Genomic DNA, 24,233 nt, shown 5'->3' with positions numbered 1-24,233 from the left:
TTTAGTAAATATACACCACATTACTGTATGGTATTTTTCTGTTGGCCAAAACTTAACCTGTACTTTGCTCACTTCTGCTGCCTTCATTTCCTGCCTAGGTTTAGCACCGCCCTCTGATGAAAACATAACCATTGACCTCCCAGATTTCTACGCTGCTTTGATGGCAGAAAAGGCACCTCCCCCGACAAACTCCTCGTCCTCAACCACCTCCCCCTCCTCCCATCACAACGGAAGGGTGTTGTCAATGAGTCCCACCCCCCACAGGGACACTGGTTCAGCCGCACCTGTAGGACCTACATCCTGTAGTCCCAGACCGAGCACCTCGCCGCGCTCCCCACTGCGTCACATCCTCAGTCTGGCCTCTAGATCCGGGACGGGATGTCCTTCCACCAAAGCACCCAGTGCCACAAGTCCGAGGATCGCGCCCAAGCATTCAGAGTCCAATGGGCCCAGAATACGTACTTTCAGCAACAAGGTAACAGAACCACATGTGTCTGTCTGAGCTGCCTGAGCTAGGATTGCTCATAGGTTGGCTTGGGCATCGAGAGCCCAGAATAACACCCAGACTTAAACTACCACCATCCAGACACTCACAATAGTCAAGGGCCTGGTGGTCTACCGCTAGTGTTAGAAGATGAATGGGCTGGATCATATATTTTACACATTATAAACTACAACACTGTTAACAGCATCTCCAAGCGGCCTTTTCCTCGTTGTTCTGCACCTCAATGCTTAGTCCCTTTGTACTTCCTCGTGGTCGCTCCTCTCTCCTAGTTCTGCTCCTAATGGTCTCTCCTCTCTCCTTGTTGGTCTCCTCCTAATGGTCTGTCATCTCTCCTTGTTCTCCTCCTAGTGGTCTCTCGTCTCCTAGTGCTCTCTCCTTGTTGTTCTCCTCCTAGTGGTCTCTCCCCTCTCCTTGTTGTTCTGCTCCTAGCAGTCTCTCCTCTCTCTTTTCTCCTTTTTCTGCTGCTAGTGGTCTCTCCTCTCTCCTTGTTCTGATCCTAGTGGTTTGTCCTCTCTCCTTGTTGTCCTGCTCTTACTGGTCTCTCCTCTCTCGTCTCTCCTTGTTCTGCTCCTAGTTGTCTCTCCTCTCTCCTTGCTGTTCTCCGGATGGTCTGACCTCTCCTTGCTGTTCTCCTGGTGCTCTGACCTCTCCTTGCTGTTCTGCTGGTGCTCTGACCTCTCCTTGCTGCTCTGCTGGTAGGCTAGGAGGAGTGTGAAGGAGGTGTCCCACTCTCAGACCGAGGAGCTGCTGGATCTGATCGCGGAGGCTCAGCGGCAGAGGATGGAGGATCAGAGGGCTCCGGGGCCGGCTGTTGTGTGTGGATCGTGCTGTCTGGACACCAGCCAAGACTTCTACAACATGCTGATCCACTACCAGGTGCTCAACACAAACCACATTAAAAAGGGCTGGCACCGCGCCACTCTAACTCTGTTATATCATATCATTTCTACCCATTCTCACAGAAATACATGACACTGTCACGTCATTTAATCGATTTATTCATGATCTGGGACATGTAATTTCAATTTCCAATTTCAAATTTCTAACAATATGACAGCTTTTGGCCACCCGTTTCTACTTTCACCTTTGATTCTGAGAAATTGTGACAATTCACGGATATATTTTATGCAGATGCGCTGCTCTGTAGGCAAACCGCGACGGAAATAATTTAGCTGCTTCACCTCTTCTTTTTAGAATGAGTTTGATATTTGTGCTTTTGGCACGAAAAAATTCAAATTACGTTTCCCAGATCACGAATGAATAGATAAAATGACGTGACGTGACAGTCTCACATATATCTCCGTGAGAATGGGTTGATCATTTATTGTTTACCTACTCCTGCTCCATGTTTGTCGATAGGTCTATGTGCCAAATACTCCGACCACTAAATTTGCAGTCAGCAAATCACACGTCACATCACTAACAATTACTGATTGAAAGCTGACTGTCTTACATTTGACATTTACATTCATTTTCGGCGTTCAAGTTTTGTATATATAATCTTATTTATGTAGGTCTAAGGATGCAAAGCATTAAGGGTCAAGCAGGACTGGGCCCTACCTAGAAAGAATTGTCTGCTCGTCTTGAAACGCTGTGATTTTGCTGCCATCTAAACCATGCAATTCATCAAGCGTAAAATCAAACAATTTGTGCCGTTTAATTACATGAAAAGATATGTTTAATAATTATTTAGCTAGTTAGTTTGTTTGTTTTTTATTCAGTTGTATTGTCCTCAGGGGGGAATTATTTTCCACAAAACTTTACATCAGAGAGAAACCAGCAATGCACTTCACACACATCATCACACACACACAAACAGACAAAAAATGCGAGGACAACTTACAACAGACATATCATCACACAACACCTGTACAGTAACAATACATAAAGCATAACACAGCAGCGCAAAATAGTGACATCCCGAAAAACCCTAAGAACATAAGACCATGTGCACTAGTTCCCTTTGCAAGTCCCTGTGTTTAGGGTTGCTATGGCTACGGGCCCAGGTTTGGGCCAAAACGGGCCTTTTGGGGCTTCAGGATCCCGTACCTTGGCCGATAGGGCAGTACGTTGAGGCAATGTATGTGACGGCCTTACAGTTGAGCTCTGAGAAGTTGGGAATGGGGAGACCTGTTATCTTGGCAGCAGTGTTGTTTCTGTCATGGGTTTGACTCGGTTTGAAAATTGTAAAGAAACAGGGGGATAAGTAGACCAGGGCCCCGTTTCCCGAAAGCGTCGTTAGCCTAAGTGGATCGTGAAGTGCGTCGAAAGGGCATCGTAGAGTTTTCACCGCGTTTCCCGAAAGCATCGTGGGGAACGAACGTCTTGAAAACGCTCGTAGCTAACGAGTACTCCAGGGGTGCTCGTAGGTACTCGTAGGACGCTAAGAGCATCGTCAGCTATAGCCTCAGTGGCGACACCATCGGACATTCCGTCTATTGGATGCGTTTTATTAAAACGCATTGCGCCTTTATGTTCTTAGTTGGTAATTAATAAAGATTATTAATTAATTTATTAATAAGATGTTCAAATGGCCAAATAAAACGGGACAGTCCAGAAAATGTTTGCGCAGGCAGGGCACTCAAAATGTGTGAGAGAAAGTGGGGGGATTTGTGCAGACTGACATAGGCTACTCATAAAACGTAGCATAAAAATAATGTAAAAAATTAAAAAATTAAAATAAAGAAATAAAATAAATTATAAAAAACAAGCAAAGGAGCAGGCCAAAGGCTGGGATATGGTGGGGATTGGTCACGTTGACGGGAATGTTTAGTGACATGTGGGAGGGTGGAGGGGGTTAAAAAAAAGTCTCAATCACTCTTCGACGCGCATGAAAACCAGCCGCGTAGTTATGAGGGAGGCCGTCCTCACACCGATCTTCCTCATCGTCACATCGTCCTCAACGTCCTCCGGTTCAAGCAATGCCACCCCAGCCTTAGCTGCAATGTTGTGCAACATAGCCGCCCGTCACACATATCACGGCGCATGACTTGGCCGGCGAAAACTGGAGCCCTCCGCCTGACATGTGAAGGCATCTAAAGCGCAACTTCCACCTCCCGATCGTGCGCTCAACGATGCACCGGGCCAGACGGTGGGCTTCATTCCTCATCAATACATACCTTACCCTATTTCCGTAGGTGCTTCTATAGCCAATCAAATTATCAATCAAGGAAACCCTTATGCGGAATCAGATTAAGTCGGCTCTCTTTGCTGCGCAAAGCATGTTTCAGAAATCAGCCCATTAAGATAAATGTAGTTGTCACACAAGCTATTTTTAATTTTTGGTCATATGGAATTATTACAGGGGGGGAAATGTCGTGAAACGCACAGTGCATTCAGGATTAGGATTGATATATGTCGGTTTAAGCCTAATCAATTGTGTTTTAATGTCTTTAGCATTCATATAATTGCAGTCTATTTTTTTCATAGGCTACTCTGCTGTTGTCCTTGATGAGGATATATTTTAACCCTTTTTAAAACAATTTTCCTGCGACATTCCTGCGTCTCCCCCTTCTACGGAGCCCATTTCAGCACCGTGTCAGTAGACAGTTACAATCCTACGACGTCGTGAGTGCAGCGAATGCGCGTTTCACGTTAAGAGGAGTTTCGGGAAACGCTCCAAAGAAATTATCGATGGATCGCAAGATCCATCGGGAGAATGATCGTACGAGCGAAGATCCATCGTTACTGTACGTCCACACCAGGAGCGACCAAAGCGTCAAAGACGCTCTGGTCGCTCACAAAGTTTCGCTGCGAATTTTTCTGTTCGCTTTGGTCGCTCAAGTCGCTCATGACGTACAATTCAATTATGCAGACGCATTTAAAGGAACCGTATGCGTTTAGTAGGCCCTACAGACAGCCATATCAAATAGTGAACTCTCCCATACACCTTGGCCATATTGCCGAGAACGGTTTTGCTTGTTCGGATAAAGTGCTTCCGACACAAGTAGGACGTGATTCCGCCCATATTAAAAAAGAAATCCTAAAATGTATGCTAATTACAACCGAGAACAAAAAACCCTGCGTGCTGTAGTAAGGCTAGTTGAAAAATATGTTCACTGATCTGCATCTGCAAATCATGATCTGCACTCATGTCGTCGCACTGCAAACAAATAGACATTGGCCACATGGCTAATTTGCTACGTTGCACAGGACTGGTTGGCTCCGCAAGGCAAATAATGAACAATCTATCTTATCTAGGCTTATCGTCTTATCTATCTATCAACAGCGTGTCTAGTTTTAATGTGATGTAATTGTGTGTATGTCCAGTCATACTTGTTTCTGTGTGGTCTTGTAGGCTACTGTCCTGTGTGGGCTGAACCACCTAAATGGATTCCCGACGATGTTGTGTCGTTTGGTATTAATAAAGAATTTCTAGCTATATATCTATCTAGACTAATTTAATTAACATTAATTCCACCTCAGGCTCCGTGAATAGTGGGGAATAGAGTATAAAAGACTAAGAGATATATCCTTGTCCATTTATCCCTCGTCTTGTCGATTAGTTTGTTATGTGCCAGATTCAAAAACTTTTTTGGTTTTGTTTTAAAGCATGCTACAAACACGCGATTGGTTGGTGAGATGGGTGCATGGATAGCAAATTAAAATGATTTCCCGCTTAATAACGAACGTCTAAATTAAAAATACTCCCCCGCTTAGCATCACTTGGTATCCCCAAACCACTATGATTTTCAATCTTCAATCTCTGAACTGAAAAAAGGGGTTGGTAGTACAACACCGGTGGCCCAGGTACAGACGCGCGATTAATACTTTCAGCCGACATTTTTGTTCTGCTGGATAAAGGTAGGTATGAACCAAAGTGCCTGCCGGTGTTCCCTGGGATCCACGCAAGCGAAGAGCGTCTACATGCCGATTGGCTGTCATGTTTTGGCCGCTGAAGCGCATCAATAGTCATTTGCATAAAGTTAAAAAGTTTTCAACTTCTTTTTGACGCTCTGGTCGCTCAACTTTGGCCGCTGGTAGCGTTGGTCGCTTTGGTCGCTCTGGTCGCTCTTGCCCATAGAAAGTGAATGACTTCCGGCGATTTGGTCGCTCAATTCGCTTCTGGTGTGGACGGACAGTTATCGGGAAACGGGGCCCAGGTGGGGTGGACAATACTAGATTATATTACATAGACTGAATTAGATCGTGGTAAAGTTGCAAATGGGGTCCATTCATCACACATGGGAGATGCAGTCAAACAGCCTAGAAACCAAAATATATATTTTTTTATTCTAGATGTTATTCATTCAAATGTTTATTTATATATTTCGATATGTTTGCTCGCATAATAGATACACACAACATAACAGTTATTTTCTTCTGTTCTTTGTGTGTGTGTGTGTGTGTGTGTGTGTGTGTGTGTGTGTGTGTGTGGTGTGTGTGTGTGTGTGTGTGTGTGTGTGTGTGTGTGTGTGTGTGTGTGTGTGTGTGTGTGTGTGTGTGTGTGTGTGTGTGTGTGTGTGTGTGTGTGTGTGTGTGTGTGTGTGTGTGTGTGTGTGTAGTCTAGGAGGATGGAGGACCAGAGATGTTGGATGCCAGATACGGATGAAGGTCCCAACCCGGTTTCTGACAGTCAGGAAGAGGGCTAGAGACACAAACACACACACACACCTATGCAAACACACAAGCACAAACACACACACACACACACACACACACACACACACACACACACACACACACACACACACACACACACACACACAAACACACACACACACCATCATCCAAAACTAAGGTAATCCTTTATGACAGTGATATTTTGTCGAACTTCATTCAATTTAGTTGTGGTGGTTATTGTAGTAAAAAACGTATGGTTCCAATCTTGCCAGCAGCCAAGTTGCTTTGGCTATCTTGACCTTAGAATAAATGCAGTCTGCTACAGTAAAGATATTGTTTCGCTCTGTTACATATTCACAATCATAAAGGTTCACTCAGTGTGTATTGGGGCAATATATGTGATTAATTATACTGTATGAAAATAATGAGTATAGTTCATCCCTCGACTGCTACTGGCCTAAGGGGTGATTCCAAACACAGCTCTCATTGGTTGCATTTCATATTCTGTCAACACTGGGTTGGATAAAATATGATGAACATGTGACACAGCTCAAACTAAAAGGTTTCAAAGCTATTCAAACTATATACAGGAGTATCAAATGCTTCATGTCACCAATGCCTGCTATACACTCTAATAATGCATGTCTCCATGTCTTTTTTACCTGAGGCTTCTAATTGGGAAAATTTTACTTTTGGTTTGGATTTAAATATTTCTATCATAAATGCTTGAATTAGCCGTACAGCAACCTAACACACAGGCATGTACCTTAGGCCTTCAACAAAGTGTCCATTGCACTCAGCTGCTGAATATGGTGGTGCTTATTGAATATTCTTGTTGTTAAAAGACCAATGAAAATGGCTGGTGGTGTAAGGGACTCCGCCCCTTCAGACCCTCAGACCTTTCTGAAGTTCCTCAGACCTTTCTGAAGAACTTCCGACCTTCGTGGAGATCCTCAGACCTGCCTTGAGACCCTCATGCCTGCCTGGAGACCCTCAGACCTTCCTCGAGACCCTCAGACCTTTCTTAAGACCCTCAGACCTTCTTGGAGACCCTCAGACCTGCCTGGATCCAGTGAGAGAAGAACAACATGAGAGATGAGCCCCCCCCCAACTTGTCCCCTCAAGATAAGCAGGAAAGGACAAGTGCTGTACTGCTCTCTTTTTAAATAACATAATTATTATTTGATTTAGTATGGATGGTGCATATGTTTACTTTAAAACAGCTTAATTTAAATAAGCTAAATAATGCATGTCAAGGTAACAGGCTCATTATTTTCGGTTTCCATAAACTTAAACTTAAACTATTTCCGTAGAGAGACTTCTTGAATTGCCTGAGTTTATCCATTAGGCTTCCTTCCTTCAGGCAGCCTCTCTTTTCATGGCAGGTGCACACACCATAAGGCCTACAGCCATGGACTGCTCCCTGTTGACTGTCTCTTCCACTGAATGACATGTTGGTCTAATGGCGGCCTGTGAAGAGACATTGACTTGAAACATGACTTAACCTGATTTGGGGAGCTTGTTAACACAAAACGACACATTACTGTTTGATGATTGGAACATTGTAGATTTATCTTCACAATTTCACTTGAAACATGATGTTGTTGGAGAAGTCATTGTCATTTTCTTTAATTCTATGGTCAATAAATGTGAATTATCTGTTATAAATAACAAATGTAATTTAAAAAGTGACAAAATACACTAAAGGTTGACATCAAATAAGATATGTTATGACTTTTTGTGTATACATTTTTGTAACTTTGAAAGAATTGATTTTGCTAGTATGCAATATACCAGCTAGGGAGTTCTTAAGAGATTTTCAAATTGCAAGTGAATATTCCAAGTTGCAAAATCAAGCAATTATCTAGATTGATATTGCCAGACCAATTTTCCAATATCTGCAAGGATAAGGATTAATTATTAAATAATTAATATTTTAGTCACGGTGACCTATTAACAAACTCGTGGACAGAATACATTAACAATTTTTGTGAATGACAACAAAAGTCACGCCGCTTTCGGTAGAGCCCATGGGACCTATGAGATCGAAAAATATGCATGGGTTTCAATGGAGAAAAAATAATTATCTTCTGGTCCCAGTCTTTATATGCCCCGGATTACACATATGTTGTTTGTGGATTTAAATGATAATTTTCATGTCAAGAGTTTGACCGTTTATTGTGCAACTGTTCAGTTAAAGGCTGTGTAGAGAAAACACAATGAGAAAGACTATGTGCCGTCACGCTCCCTGCGACTGGCGTGGACAAGAGCGACAATATCCCCATCGGCATAAGTGAAACTCTCCACATGCCCCAATTTATAATGATTTTCACCTCTTTCGATGCTTTTATCCTTCCCTTGGAAAAAACATTATCAAACTTCTTCACATGTTCAAAAAATGTTAAGTTGTCTTTGCATGAAAAATTATCATTTAAATCCACAAACAACATATGTGTAATCCGGGGCACATAAAGACTGGGACCAGAAAATAATTACTTTCTCTCCATTGAAACCCATTCATATTTTTCGATCTCATCGGTCCCATGGTGGGGGGGGGGGTGAACGCACTTCCTTGTTGTTATTTCACTGCGCTGATTTGCGCAGAGAATGCGTTTGCTTTTACGCACCTTATAGACGTCATCCACGCGTCACACCACGTAGCAACAGCTGTTCCCATGTAGTCGCACAGCTAGTAATGAGATTCAAGCCGAACACACATTGTCCTCCGTAAAATTCGCCGTTCAACGATACGAATGGCAGGGGGTTTTCGGCTCAGAGTGGTGGTCCTGTGCTTCCTAACGTGCGGTGCGGCGGCGGGGACCGCTCGCCTCTACACCGAGGATGACCCGCTGGTCCTCCTGAGCAGCGGCAGCCTGAAGCAGTCCGTGAGCAGCAACTCCTCCTCGGCCTGGCTGGTCCAGTTCTACTCCTCCTGGTGTGGACACTGCATCCAGTTCTCCTCTACGTGGAAGGCGTTAGCCCTCGACGTCCAAGGTGGGTCGTGTTATTGTGTACCGTCAAAACAAGCCTTCTTTAACCCCATTGAGAAGCTAGATGTAAGCTCTTTAAACACACACACGTTTTCCATGGGAGCTAATGTTATGCGTGTAATCAGCTAGCATCCACGTTATCTTTACACGTTATATTTACAAGGACTTATTCTTTCATCCTAGACTTAGATCCACATCAGATGACTGTAGCTGATGTGCTTTGGAGATGAGCTAGCTTCTCTGGTTCACCAGATACATAATGTAGTTATTCAGACAATAAGAGGCATCATTAACATTCAACAGGGCTGTAACGATTAGCTTATCATCAATATGTAAGTTATCAGTTAGTTAGTCAGCACCATCACCTGTTACGGACTTAGATCCATATCAGATGTCCGTAGCTGGTTTGCTTTGGAGAAGAGCTAGCTTCTCGGGTTCACCAGAGACATAATGTAGTTATATAGACAATAAGAGGCCTTATTTGGAAATTTTTAATTAATCTTGAACAGCTGGTAGACTGGCCCTCTCAGATTGTTCTTCTTTATTGTATTTGTGTTATTTCAGAATAAAGTGAATGTCGTTCTATTGTTTTTTTTAATGTAACGTTACACAATATCAGTATTCTGCTGTGCAGTGTCAGTTTCTTGACCTGTTGAAGAGCTTTTCTATCACTGAGACAGTCCCCAATAAGCACACCTGGAGGTAAATGTGGACACAAATAATTTAAGGGAGCTGGTTGTCAGTACAACAACTATGTTACAGAACCTGTACTGTGCAGGAAACAATAGAGTTTGTGTGGGTTGGAGTGGTTTCACAATCACGGACTGACTCCCATTTCCACAGTAATGTAAGAGGACTATTAATCAATACTGTCCAATAGCAACATGGAAGGGACACCAATAGTGCACAATATAATATAGTGTATCTTATCCTGATCCCAGGAGCTTTTGTCGCACCATTACCAGGTTTAACACTTTTCCCAACAGACTGGGACACCATTATTCATATTGCTGTGGTGGACTGCGCCCAGGATGACAACTTTGACATCTGCAAGGAATATGGAGTAAGCTTCTACCCTACCTTCAGAGTAAGTAATTGTAGTTTACTTCACCTTTCTGTAACACCTTCTAAATATGTATAGTGGTCACATCTACCCTACTTTCAGAGTATGTAAAAATAGGGAATGTGTACGACTCTCGAAGGATGCTCTATATAAAAGACAATGCTCCATCCATTTATATTTAGCACGTATTGATACCCTAGCATCAGAGTGTGTGTTATAAATGTCCTCTTCTACCGTCATGTATAGCATGGAGTTATGCTGCTTGGATGTGAGTGTTGGTTGTTGTTAAATAACCGACTATGTCTGAACCTTCTCTGCAGTACTTTGGAGCACATGCATCCCCTGCTGACTTGGGAAAGACGTATAGAGGTGAAATTTCCTTCCTCTATCTAACTACTCAAGAAATCATTGTTAAAGTGTAATTCCGGCGAAAATTGAGCCCAGGGTCTTTGTTTTGACATGTAAACCCATCAAATAAGCAGATATGCAGATACTTTTTTCATTGAAAATCGAGTATAGAGTTTGCCCGGTGCAATGTTTGTCCTCCATGTTATTGGCTAGGAGCACAGCGAACGCTTCAAAATCGGCATTCTTTTTAACCACTTATATAGCTCAAAATAGCACCACACCTCTGCAGTAGCATGATTTGGGTCCCTACACATAAAACGAAGCATCAACCATTTAGTTAAAGAAGACTGTTTTCCAAGTCTGTGCCTCACCGGTAGCTCCATGTTTCTTATTTGATGGTCTTACATGCCAAATCAAAGACCCTGGGTTAAATTTTCGCTGGAATTACACTTTAACCAGCCCGTCTCTTTCCAACACGCAGCGACGACCACAGAGACGGGAAGGGGTGGGAAGTTTTATTCACATGGTGTGTTCTCAAAAAGCAGAACACAGATACTTCTGTCACAACCATCCGGATACAGCTGATTCACCACATACATACATACATACATACACAAGAGCATGGTCTTGGTTTGTAGAGACTTGACACACTTTCGGACTTATGTAAGATTAAATAAAGGATGTAAATATCTTAAGACGACAGTCCTGCGAACGGGATCTTTAACAATGCAAAAATAACTTCAAGACTGCAAACCGACATGTTGATGTTAACCGATACCTGTTGATAAATCATGTATAGATTTAATCAAATGGGATTTGATTAATTTAGCACGCCTGTCCCGTCCTCCCTTGACCAAACCTCTGTGGTAAAATCAGATTACGTTTGTAGTAGTCTGTTTATTCAGCCTTAAAGGAAAATTCCGGTATTTTGAACATTGAGCCCCTTTCTGGTTGGTCTAGGACGAAATGGAGTGGTTATCACCGAAATGTTGAATATTGGTCCTGTCCCGGGTATTTGGCTAATTTCGAATCGCCCCTGGCTGCTTCACAACGACTGGCTATGGGCATTCACAAACCTGTCCTTAAAACACCCCTAAGCGTTCGTTTTCAGAAATGTGAAATTCATCGAGTGGTTAGTGGTGTTCGTTGATGTTCCTAATCAAGTATCGTAGCGAAATACAGTTTATGTTGTGTTTTATTTGGCATTTTGTGAATCCATTGAAACCGAACCAGAAACGGAAAGGGGGGCTGGTTGTAGTCTTTTCGCTCGGTTCTCTGTATCAACACTAATGCCGCTTTTCCACTGCATGGTACCAGCTCGACACGACTCGACTCGACTCAGCTCGCATTTTTTGCGTTTCCACCGCGAAAACATGGTATCTGGTACCTGAAGTGGCTGCTTTTTCTAATACCGCCTCGCTCTAGGTTCCAAGCGGCTGAGCCGATGCTAAAAGGTGACGTCGGCAGACGGCCGGCCAGAGAGTGTGACGAAGTCACGAGAGCGACATGGCAACCATGCTGGTAACAGCCATAGCAGCGCCGCAGCCAACATATTCCACTTCTTCAACTTCTTCAACATGCCAGCTAATAATAGTAATGTTATCGAGGTCCTCCATTGTTGTTATGTGGGTTCTGTCCATGTGTGGGTTGCGTAGGTGTTGTTTGCGTCGCGTACAAAAATACGTCACGGCCCTTTCGCGCGGCCGACCCCGCCCACGTCCAGGAGGTACTATTTGCGGTGGAAAACGACCCGCGCTGCTACCGTGTCGAGTCGAGTCGAGTCGAGCTACATGTGCGGTGGAAAAGCGGCATAAGGTAGAACCGAGCGAAAACAAAATGCCAAATAAAACACGACAGAAACTGTATTTCGCTACGATACTTGATTAGGAACATCAGCGAACACCACTAACCACTCGATGAGTTTACATTTTCTGAAAACTAACGTTTAGGGTTGTTTTAAGGACAGGTTTGTGAATGCCCATAGCCAGCCATTGTGAAACCGCCAGGGGCGATTCGAAAGTAGCCAAATACCCGAGACAGGACCAATATTCAACATTTCGGTGTTAACCACTCTATTTCATCCTAGACAAACCAGAAAGAGGGCTCAATGTTCAAAATACCGGAATTGTCCTTTAACCAAACTAAGCTTTGCATGTTCGTCTGGCCATCGGCCGGTCCGTCCTATTCGTCTGCTTCGTCTAGGTGCTGATAGAGGAGTGCAGACATTGAGAGAGTTGATGATCAATTTCCTCCAGAACCACACCAGGCTTGGGAAGCCCGACCACTGTCCACCGTTGGAACCCTTCAAGTAAGACCCGCTCACACCAGCACCACGACACAAACCCTCTGGAGTATCTCAAGAGAAGTGCACGATACGCAACACGCTGCAAAACCAGCAGCCCTCAGTCTCACATAGGCGGTATCTTAGAGACAAATAGAAATTGGGTTAAGCTTGCATGTTTTTACCTGATGTGTTATATTTCAAAGAAGAAAAGCTTATTCTAGAACAAAGCACAGTTATAAATAAATGGTAATGTTGCGGCATGTTGTGCTGTTTTCCTCTTGGAAATCAAACAGTTTGATCACAGTTAGTTTCTTAATTCTTTATTTTCTTACTTATTTGGCTGCGTCACTTCGGTTGGCCGTTTTGAGTATTCAAATTCAAATCAGTGAAACAGACGTTTATAAATAACGATACACCATTAATTAAACAATAACGCCTGTACTGCAGACACCGCAACACGCCACCAACAAGACATCTAAACAAACACCAAAACAAAACCACCACATCAGTCCACTAAAAATACATCAACACCGCACACCATGCCATGAGCTTAAATAACCCCTTTACTTGTAAAATACTAGCAGTTAACAAGATTGTGTGTGTGTCATTCAGTTTGGTAAATCCCACGTTGTGTAACAACCTGGCTGATGGAACATGGCAGGACTACGTTAATATGCTTGTGAGACAGGTTGTTATTAAGATCTCCTCTATTTACTGGATGTACTAATAGGGTTACGTCTGCGTTCCATTGAAATCTCATGTTGGTTCCGGGCATTAGTCAGAAGCCTATATTTCTCCGGTCTGATCATTTCTGTTTCCAGGAACACAACAATGGTACAAGCTAAACTTTACATTTTGAGATGGACTCTGCAACAATAATGACCCTTATATTTGAATGATTCTCAAGTGGCCATGGTGTAAGCGGGATGAGACTTTATCTTTTTCTTGTCTGTCTGTGCTTCTGTCTGTAGTCTGGGCGACCTGCTTCCTCTCTTGGGTCAAAAGTCAGCCCACTACACTGCCATTATCATTGAGCATCCAACTTCGTACGTAGGACAAGAGGTAACACATCCACTCCCACATGCACATGTGATACTTGATACTTGATTATGAATGTAGCTTGCAAATCTGAAAACACATACACATTATAAATATTACCCACGGATGAAAAGAAATCCATAGCAAAACACACTCACCGTCAACACACTTGATGGGTCATCAAAAGCAAAAGCTACAACACTTGTCATCCTGTCCGTACGTACAGTACTCTTTACCCTTCTATTTATCCGCAGGTAATACTGGACCTGTCGAAGTACACTGGGATTGTAGTGAGAAGAGCTTTGTCTACAGACACCCCCCTAGTGGATAAACTGAAGATCACAGCCTTCCCATCAGCCTACTTGCTACATCCCAATGGAACACACACCCACCTGCACTTGTGAGCGCACACACACACACACACACACACACACACACACACACACACACACACACACACACACATGCTATTTCAGTAGACCCAATACAATACCTGTTCGCTCATCTAGGTATATGCAGCTGCGTTTCTTCTTCACGTCCTTCCTGAGAGGGTTGCAAGGAGTTCAGCGCAGACAGACTGAGGACCACAGCGCCCCCAACCACATGGGGGCGCTGTCTGAGCATCACAGCACTGATCCCTGGAGGGAGTTTGACAGGTGAGACTTGAGCACATCCTAATCATACTGTCCAGAGAGTCTGCTCCAGTCTGTGTTTGTTAGATTTGTGCTGTTATTAGTCCAGGAAATGCATTGTCTTTAAATGCTTCTCTCTCTGTTTAATCTATCCGTGTCTGCCTGTCCGTCTGCCTTGTCCATCCATCTGTCTGTTGGTCTCTCCAGCTCCAAAGTGTACATGGCTGACTTGGAGTCCGCCCTGCACTACCTGCTGAGAGTTGAGCTGGCTACCCACAATACTCTGGGAGGGGAGGAGCTCAAGACATTCAAAAGCGTTGTGACAGTGATTGCTAAGGTACCCTCCATCCTTTGTGTGCGTCAAACACTTTTGTTCAATTTGTGCCTGGGTTGTTTAGTGTGTGTGTGTGTGTGTGTGTGTGTGTGTGTGTGTGTGTGTGTGTGTGTGTGTGTGTGTGTGTGTGTGTGTGTGTGTGTGTGTGTGTGTGTGTGTGTGTGTGTGTGTGTGTGTGTGTGTGAAGCTGTATCCAGGGAGGGCCTCTGTGCAGAAGGTGATGGAGAACCTACTGGATTGGCTGGTGAGGTTACCACTGGAGAGCATCCCATACCAGGCCATCCTAGACCTGGTGGACGATAAGATGAGGGTCAGTAGTGACAAGCCCTTTACCTTCTAACTTCCGGGGAAACACGCAAAAACAGTCATCCAGTAGAGACGTCATTTATTTATTTTAGGATTTTCAATAGCGATGTATTTTACGGCATGTAGTTTATGTAGTTGACTACATCGCTCTCTCTGGACAACACACGGACTGCCCCCCTTCCCTATGCTGATTCATTCTGAACATGACCATGTGTGGCAGAAGGAAGGGTTGCGTTGGTTTTTCCAACGAGAATAAATACTCTAATGTCCGAAATACCAAAAATTGAAGAGAATTGAAGAGTTTTTTTGTTTTTCTATTCATTGAGATGTTGAACTGTCTGTGATAGTCTCCACCAATATGCACCAATGGTAAGTCAGTTGATGGTGTATTATACAGTCTGTGGTAAGTCAGTTGTAGCTGTATTATATACAGTGGTACACCCACACTAGAGCTCCAATGGCCACATAATTCTTTACCTGCTTTTAACTGTTAGTCCCAGCTAGTGGGACACACTTCTATACACCAATTTGAATCCTTTGGAAACATTTGGAAAAAGCAGACATCTCCGGTTGAATAAAAAATAATTTAAACGAGGCTTTTGGTTAGTGAAAGGTACTCTGTAATTGGCCTGTTGTGTAGCAATATGGCCCTGACGATGGCTCTATAGAGAGGAGGGCTACTGTCTGACCATATTCCTTGGCAGGAAAACGCCGCTAGACACAAGGGACTCATAGCAGGGACCCGTCTTCAGTTCCAAACATCACATCGCCCTAATTACGAGCGTGAATAACTGTTGAATATCCAATATCTTTCTAATAATATAAAAGACACTTTCAACCCTTAAGCTATCTGATGGGGGGACATACCATACACCTATAATGTGTATTGTTACGTTATATAGTTTCAAAATGCTTATACAATTATTGTTAGTATGATTGTTTTGACCATGGTTGGTAGTGTAACATTATCCCCTGTAAACGACCCCACATAACATTATCTACAGCTGTAAACTGGCCCATATAACATTATCTACAGCTGTAAACGACCCCACATAACATTATCTACAGCTGTAAACTGGCCCATATAACATTATCTACAGCTGTAAACTAGCCCATCTAACATTATCTACAGCTGTAAACTGGCCCATATAACATTATCTACAGCTGTAAACTAGCCCACATAACATTATCTACAGCTGTAAACTAGCCCACATAACATTATCTACAGCTGTGAATAGGAGGTAGATAAGGCTAGGGCAGGGCTAAGACGCTTGTACAATCTTGACTTGAAAAATGATCTTGCTCATCGCATTTAATTGTGCAATGAAGTATGCAATTGGCTCAGTCAATATGAGCATTACAAAAACTCAGGAACTCAGAAATTATTGCTTACTCTGCTTTTGAATTTAAACTGGGCAGAAATGGATACCAATTATGTTTTGTGTTTAGCAGTTAGCTGATGAGAGAATAAATGATATGAGAATGAAACCCTTTGAAGTGGTGACTGCTGAATTAAAAAAGAATCGACTGGCTTTTTGAAGCCAACATTATGTATGAGTTTGTCCTTTGAGGAAAGACCCTTGGTGTGGCACCTACTGTCACGCCACACGTTGAGGTTTGAATGAGGATATTCTTTTAACTAGCGTTCCTCTACTGTCTCCCAAGATCTCCAGTCTGTCCCTGGGGGCGGAGGTTCGCTGGGTTGGTTGCCAGGGCAGCAGGCCAGGGCTCCGAGGCTACCCCTGCTCTCTGTGGACATTGTTCCACATGCTAACGGTGCAGTACGATGCTAGCCCAAAGCTGCTGGCCAGTACAGGTACACACACACACACACACACACACACACACACACACACACACACACACACACACACACACACACACACACACACACACACACACACACACTGTGCATTGGTGATATTGTGGTCACACAAACCACCGGTTTGAAAACATCAAGCATCTGTGATGGAAGGGGGGGCTTCCTGTATGTTTTCTACAAATCATGCTTGTATAATTTTTCTGTCCTCTACTGCTGTAGGGGTGATAATATGAGTAGTAGCACACCTGCAGAGATCTCCATCTGAAGGCTCCAGCTCTTCACCAGAGAATTCCTTTCCCGCCACAACACAAAACAACAAGAAGGCTTTCTGGGCACTTCAGGCTGTTTTTAGTGGATATGTTTGTTGTAATCATGAAACACGTATTGCGTGGTACTGTGTCCCAGCTCTAGAGGGTGATCCCGCGGCCGTCCTGAACGCTATGCGGGGCTACATCGGGACGTTCTTCGGCTGTGAGCAGTGTGGCCGTCACTTTGAGGAGATGGCCGCCCAGTCCCTGGACCAGGTCAAGACCACGGAGGATGCCGTGATCTGGCTCTGGTCCAAACACAACCAGGTCAACAGCAGACTGGCCGGTACGCACACAAACTACCGCACGCACACACACACACACACGCACAGACCCACACGTGTGCACACACACAAAATCTCAAAAACATAACGTAAGGCATTTCTACACTGCCAAGCCGGTATTGTCGCGGCTTGAAACACCCTAAAATGTCACTGTATTGCCTGTGTAAAACCGAGGGGGTATATTCCGTCTTCGTCACGGAGCTGGCTTTCTTGGTTCGTTGGAGTAGGCGGGACTACGCAAGGAGAGTAGACCTCTTCAGAATCGTTTGCAAAGTTTTTTTAGTTTTTTTTATTCAAGCCAATTAAGAATGACTTGCTGCAAACGCGATTAAATATTTACAATGGCAAAAAACGCCACCATATTTTTTTTATTTTGCTGACCACATATTATTTATCTCCAGTTAGAACTACTCATGTTGATATTGCTGCGTTGTAGAGAAAACCTAGCAACACCTCTACCCTGGTGGTCCCACCCCTGCTACCATGAAGCCGTCTAATCACATCTACATGAATGTCAAACCCCCAATATGTCGAGGGTTCGAGAGGGGAAATTGGGGTGCAAAATCAGGGCGGTATATTACCGCGGCCAGTGTAAACACGCGGACCATGCCGGGAAAAGGGCGGGCATTTTTGTCAGTGTAAAAACGACTATAGACTCATACAGCAGCTCCCACACTGGTTGTATCACCCTCTCCACTAAGCACAAGGCAGGTTTCTTAGATGCTTTTACTGATTGGCTCCAGGAGGAAGCCACTAAGATCGATCACAGCCAATCCCTATTGCATTGTTCTGTCCTGCAGGTTTCTTGTTAATGTTTGGCCACTCTTTAAAATAACTGCTTGTAGTTCATTAAAGGTGAGAGCTAAGAGCTCACATTTGGGCGGAATTTGTTAGAAAGGCCACAGCCATCCGATATCTATTAGTGAGTGAAATGCTCTGTGGGAACGTCTGTTTTGGTCGACTGCGCGCCTACCTCTGTATGATACTATTTATATTTAGACCACCCTCACCTCATTGCTTACCCATCAGGGCATCTCTTCCTTGATTGGTTCCTTGATTGATTATTTGAAGTGGTTGGTTGGGCAGTTTGAAGCGGTGATTATGACTGGATTGGTTTATTTGTTAAAAGATGTGAAACAGCGTAACGTGTGAAATATATTTCCGAGTAAAAAAAAAACAAAAGGTCATCTTTTGTGGTGGGACTAAATATAAAAAGGCTGTGTAATGTCATCCACTCTGACTTTGTGACGTAATCACAAAAACTGAGCTGACAGAGATAAAACATTTTTTTTTATTGGTTGTAATGTCTTTACAGAGAACCAAACACCCTGTTTGAGCAAGTAGTAGTTTTTAAGTATAGATTTGAGCTCATGTATACATTCTAACCTATGATTTCCAACCTTTTTGCATGTTGGTTCAGATTTGGACCATGATCCATCCACAGCACTACATGTATCCCACTCCATCCCTTTCCTTCTAACATAAGTCATGATGGGGTTCCCTTTAACATCCGTGTCTTGCAGGTTCCCTCAGTGACGACCCGGTGTTCCCCAAATCGCCCTGGCCCAGCCCCGCCCTCTGCCCCGCCTGCCACCAGGAGAAGGAGGGCGTCCACACGTGGAACGAGGAGCAGGTCCTGGCCTTCCTCAGACAACACTACGGAGCCGGCAACCTCTCTCCTCGCTACCTCCCCGAGCCTCAACGCCACCTGCCCACCCCCCCTCTGGCGCCTCCCCAGGCCCCCCAGAAACCCCAGGGCGCAGTCCAGGCCCTGCAGCAGCAGCAGCAGCAGCAGCAGCAGCAGCAGCAGCAGCAGCAGCAGCCCACTCCCAGGGCGACGGCGGTGGTGCTGAACGGGGGGGGAGCCCAGGGGGCCCAGGTCCGGCTCCACTCCGGCTCCGGAGGGTGGATCCTGGGCTTCACCAGCGTTGACATGAGCCTGTGTCTGGTCCTGTACGTCTGCTCCTGCCTGATGCTCATGCTGCTCTTCTTCTTCTTCAAGATCCGCTCGAGACGCTGGAAGCTCAAGAACGGCCGGCTCCACGTGTAACCCGGAACCGGACTTTGGGGTTGGTTGACACCCAGATCGGACATGGTTTTTGGTATATATATTTCTTGGACAGGAGGATGAGGTTTCTTTAGTAATGCATCGACGCCCTCCACAGAACTCTCAGGACTGCGTTTGGTTTACTTCACCGCACCACACGCGTCATCCAAGCAGACGTCGTCACAGATCTCCGGGGGTCAGTGGACACGACAACAGGGAGAATCAACATGGAGACTTTTGAAACACCATTTAGTTGACAGAGCTTTATGTGTGTTGGACTGTGGGCCTGAGCAAAGGGCTTTTGCCTGGTCTCGGTTGTGTTGAACTAAAGTGGAACTTTTTCTTGAGGATAATAAACTGCCATCCACTTCACACGCCTGATTGTTTTTAGATGAGCCGTATTCAGTTGGCAGGGCGCCACAGCCGCCGCCGCCGCCGCAGCATCACGGCTGACCAGGGACCAGCTCACAATGTGCCATAGATTGATAAAACACAACCGCTAACTGGCTACAAAGTGCAAAGTCTTCTTTCTGTCGGCATTGCAGCTTTTTGTTAGGTATTACAGCAGGGTTCATATAACTTGAATCAAATGATGATTGATCCCATTATGTTCCTAATTCTTATTCTTACATTCTGTATAGGATCACGTCAAACAGGATTTGTAAACCTCAATGTAGCTGTTTTCAAGGGAAGCTAACAGAAAATATACAGAAGATAAAAACACTATAGAATAGCTCTATAGAACTGACTGTATTTTGTATTGCATAGAACCAGATCAGAGCCATTTCGTTTACAAAAGTCTCAGTTTTTGTATCGTTTTACATTTCGGGCAAGTCCAGCAACCGATCATGAGATGAAATGGTCGTTCTCCTTAGATCTTCTATCTAACCAGGACCACAGTCAGTTCTATAGCTCTTGAACAAGTATTATTCAACCTCTGCTTTGCTGACTTTTTAAATTTACTTTACAGTAATCCAGCATGTAGTTGTTTTCATAGAAACCCTCGGTGAAGCAGGTATTTGTGCAAATGGTCTTATTTTCCAAAAATATCTGAGTCAGTCCTTTTGAACAGTCAACCTATTTCAGGATCGTGTTTTTTTTTTTGTTTTTGTTATCAACTTGAAATGTGTTTGTTTGACGGTTTGAGGTTTGAAGAGCCTCCATGATACCTTTCTATAAATTAACTGGAGTTTATTTTTGAGTGTAAGCATAGAAACCTGCTAAATATTAACTAAAGTGCATTTGTATGACAACGTCTTAATGATCTTAAGTTTTCTTAGTTTTTCCTTCTGTAATCAGTTGAGTGTAGATTTGTAAATTAATGTTTTGTTCTCTAAATAAATGTGTGAACTCATGTTTTTATATTTTTATGGATTAAAGAATATGCTTTGAGACCCATCCCCAAAGGTTCAGAAAGTTACCAGTTACCAATTGACAACATAGGATTGGAAAATATTTGATATATAATATAAGAAATTTAGTCAAGTTATTTTTTTTATGAGTGGAATATCAGAAAAGAGTTCTATTTAATATACCCTTTTAATTAATTAATCTAGCCTCAATGACCTGTCATGTTTACAGTTGTGGTTAAAGGGAACATTTAGGGTCAAATATAATGAGGATTCTACACCCAACTGAACGCTAGGTTAACTACATCATTTCAATCACCTACACAATAACTAGAGTAAACAAAATGTCGACACCCCAATACTGGTGTAGCTACACCCCAACTGTGCTCATCTGTAGGATAGATCCACCCTGGGAAACCAATGCCTTAATTCAGGTGAACTCAAGGTTAGGTGCACCCTGTCCAACACTAGTGTACCTGCACCCCAACACTAGGTTACCTTCCCTTTAATACTAGGGTACCTGCACACTAACCCTGTCCAACACTAGGGTACCTTCACCCTAACCCTGTTCAAAGGTACACGCACACTAACCCTGTCCAACACTAGGGTACCTTCACCCTAACCCTGTTCAACGGTACACGCACACTAACCCTGTCCAACACTAGGGTACCTTCACACTAACCCTGTTCAACGGTACACGCACACTAAACCTGTCCAACACTAGGGTACCTTCACACTAACCCTGTCCAACACTAGGGTACTTTCACCCTAACCCTGTTCAACGGTACACGCACATTAACCCTGTCCAACACTAGGGTACCTTCACCCTAACCCTGTTCAACGGTACACGCACATTAACCCTGTCCAACACTAGGGTACCTTAACCCTGTTCAACGGTACACGCACATTAACCCTGTCCAACACTAGGGTACCTTAACCCTGTTCAACGGTACACGCACATTAACCCTGTCCAACACTAGGGTACCTTCACCCTAACCCTGTTCAACGGTAGACGCACCCTAACCCTAGCCCCTCAATTAAAAAATGTTGGTTAATATCTCAAGTATGATGGCAGTTGTGCGCAAGTCTTTGGGGATAGGGCGTTACACTTGCTTAGGAAACATTTATTTTGACCAATCAACTTCCAGAAGACAGGGATCTGTAAGCAGCAAATTGGCTGTAAGCAGTAAAAATAAGGTTTTCAATCAACACCTCATGGACCAGCCACTAAACATATTTAAATCACCTTGTGAAAGCTTCTTCCACTCTCTTAAATGAGTTTCCTTCGGTAGAATATCTCTGTAACTCAACAGAAATCAACGTGTAACTCATCCCCTTGCAGTTTCTGGTTTTCGGCCAAAGGTCTAAGATGACCTTCCCTCTCAACTTGTTCAACACCAGGGTACTTTTACACCCTAACCCTGTCCAACCCTAGAGTACCTTTGACCCTAATCCTGTTGAACATTAAGTATGTGGGCCTACAACCCAATTTATGTCATAACAAGGTTGCCTACACCCTAACTTGGGTCAATACTGGGGTAACTAGACCTATAGTTTCAGTACACTATGGTATGAATGCCCTAATTCAGATCAATATATGGGTATCCACACCTTAATACTAGCCAGCACAATGGATCAATCAGGACAAATATCGTACTGGGTGATCAAACAATCGTAGACTTCTCTCCTGGCTTTACTCATATAAAGGTTACAATTATCATTTATCATCTAGTTCCTTTTACCGATTAGATTCATGCATTTTAAAAATTCATGGTTTTCACTTGACGTTCCATCCTTAGTAACAAGGCTTTCTTCTGCAGCCTGCCAGTTCTTTGTACCGCGTCTGTTTAGCCAAAAATTGCTGGATAGGTGTTGTTCAATCGGATGCACTAACCGACGAGGAGACAATACTTGGTTTGGCTCCATCTGAGAAAGGAAACACAGAGAGGAGCAGAGTGGGGATTTGTGCTGTTAGACTTGCCGTACCATGGGGAGGTCAAAGACGGGCGAACCTTCAAAGAACACCCATCCCTGCAGCAAACATTTCATCAAAGGTAGGTAAACAATGAATATTTCAGGTATTGTATTTTGAGTCTTCATATCTTTATGTTATCGGTCTGACATAGTATTCGTGTATATAGGCCTACTAATGAGGCTGGTACTGAGGATGGATCACATGGGCCCCAAAAACACTTGCACTTTGTTCACATACTTAGTATTTGTTCTTTTGTGAGGCGATCTAAATATTGTGGCATATTCAGACAGAAGATTGACAGGTCTGCATGATGTTGTAACTTTGTTTTCCCCTCCAGCTCTCTGCGGACCAGACAACAATGAATAACAGTTCTGTTTTGAGAAATAACATCTTGTATTGGCGATTCACTGATATTTTGTCCACAAAATCGACACTGACCAACACACATTGATTCCTAAAGACTGTAGGGCTGTATTGTTCACATATTATGCAGGCACGCACAAGCTTAATGCTTTTCGGCAGAATCAGTTCAAGGTAGTAATTCTGCCAAATGATATTGATAATGGATGTTTAAGTGAATCCAGGAGAGACGGCTGCCAGGGTTTAATCTCCCAGACTGGTATTGTTCCTTAAGGCTTGGGTAGGCATTTGGAGAAACCAGCTAGTGTAAGTTAGATTTTGAAAGCATCCAACTGAAAAAACGTCCCGCTCCCCTTCAGCCATCCCTCCAAAGCCACTCCACCAAAACACATGACAACACATCTCTCTAGCTGTAGCGATAGGTCTGCCTGGCCCTGTGGAAGACTCCAGTCATGCGCAGTGAGGGTACTGGCAGAATGCGAGAAAGTAGCCGGGTAGGTAGACAGACAGGTTGGCTATCCAATCATTTCATTCGGGCTGAATGAAATGATTGGATAGCATCATTCTTTGACGTGATCATGCTGTCATCAGACTTTATTCTTTGCTGTCTGGATGTCAGCATGATTTTCAACAAATATGACAAAACAAAATAAAAAATTGCCTACCCTCGCTTTAAGTGAAAATGTTTACTTTCAGGTCTAACAAGTTTACTGAGGTATTTTTCAAATAAATACAAAATTATTTCCTGAATTGGCATTGCAATACATCTATTGAAACATCGATAAGAATATCCTCCAAATTACAATGAGGAGTTAAGCTGGTCCTGTTCCAGATAACCAAGGGCATCCTTTCCAGTGACAGAGCAAAGTGACCAACACAGGGAGATAACCAAGGAAGAGTGGGATGAAGAATAGGGGAGGATTACATTACTGTGCTATGGCATTTCAGTTCACTATGTCTCACATCTGACCAAACTTCTGATTCATAGTCTTTCATGTTTGTATCATGTAATGTATACCAATGAAG

The 24,233-nt window shown here is 43.7% G+C and overlaps 2 protein-coding genes across 2 annotated transcripts; both read left to right on the top strand.

Annotated features, from left to right (window-relative positions):
- The first annotated feature begins 244 nt into the window (after window positions 1-244).
- gpsm1a (G protein signaling modulator 1a) lies at window positions 245-6,110 on the top strand. Its single transcript, XM_056593293.1, has 3 exons — window positions 245-475; window positions 1,205-1,381; window positions 6,010-6,110. Exons 1-3 carry the CDS (start codon window positions 245-247, stop codon window positions 6,094-6,096), a joined length of 495 nt encoding a protein of 164 aa, XP_056449268.1. The 3' UTR covers window positions 6,097-6,110.
- A 2,578-nt stretch (window positions 6,111-8,688) lies between these two features.
- Window positions 8,689-20,958, top strand: qsox2 (quiescin Q6 sulfhydryl oxidase 2). The gene is made up of 12 exons (XM_056592670.1): window positions 8,689-9,061; window positions 10,044-10,144; window positions 10,441-10,489; window positions 12,671-12,776; window positions 13,724-13,814; window positions 14,045-14,190; window positions 14,300-14,446; window positions 14,630-14,759; window positions 14,944-15,066; window positions 16,728-16,878; window positions 17,290-17,478; window positions 19,000-20,958. The coding sequence occupies exons 1-12, from the start codon at window positions 8,821-8,823 to the stop codon at window positions 19,524-19,526; spliced, it is 2,001 nt and encodes a 666-aa protein (XP_056448645.1). The 5' UTR covers window positions 8,689-8,820; the 3' UTR covers window positions 19,527-20,958.
- Window positions 20,959-24,233: the final 3,275 nt, after the last annotated feature.

This window comes from Gadus chalcogrammus, chromosome 6 (genome assembly GCF_026213295.1).
Source record: "Gadus chalcogrammus isolate NIFS_2021 chromosome 6, NIFS_Gcha_1.0, whole genome shotgun sequence".
Classification (NCBI taxonomy): Eukaryota; Metazoa; Chordata; class Actinopteri; order Gadiformes; family Gadidae; genus Gadus; species Gadus chalcogrammus.
The sequence above is the reverse complement of the archived record's forward strand: the minus strand, read 5'-3'. Positions and strand labels throughout refer to the sequence as shown.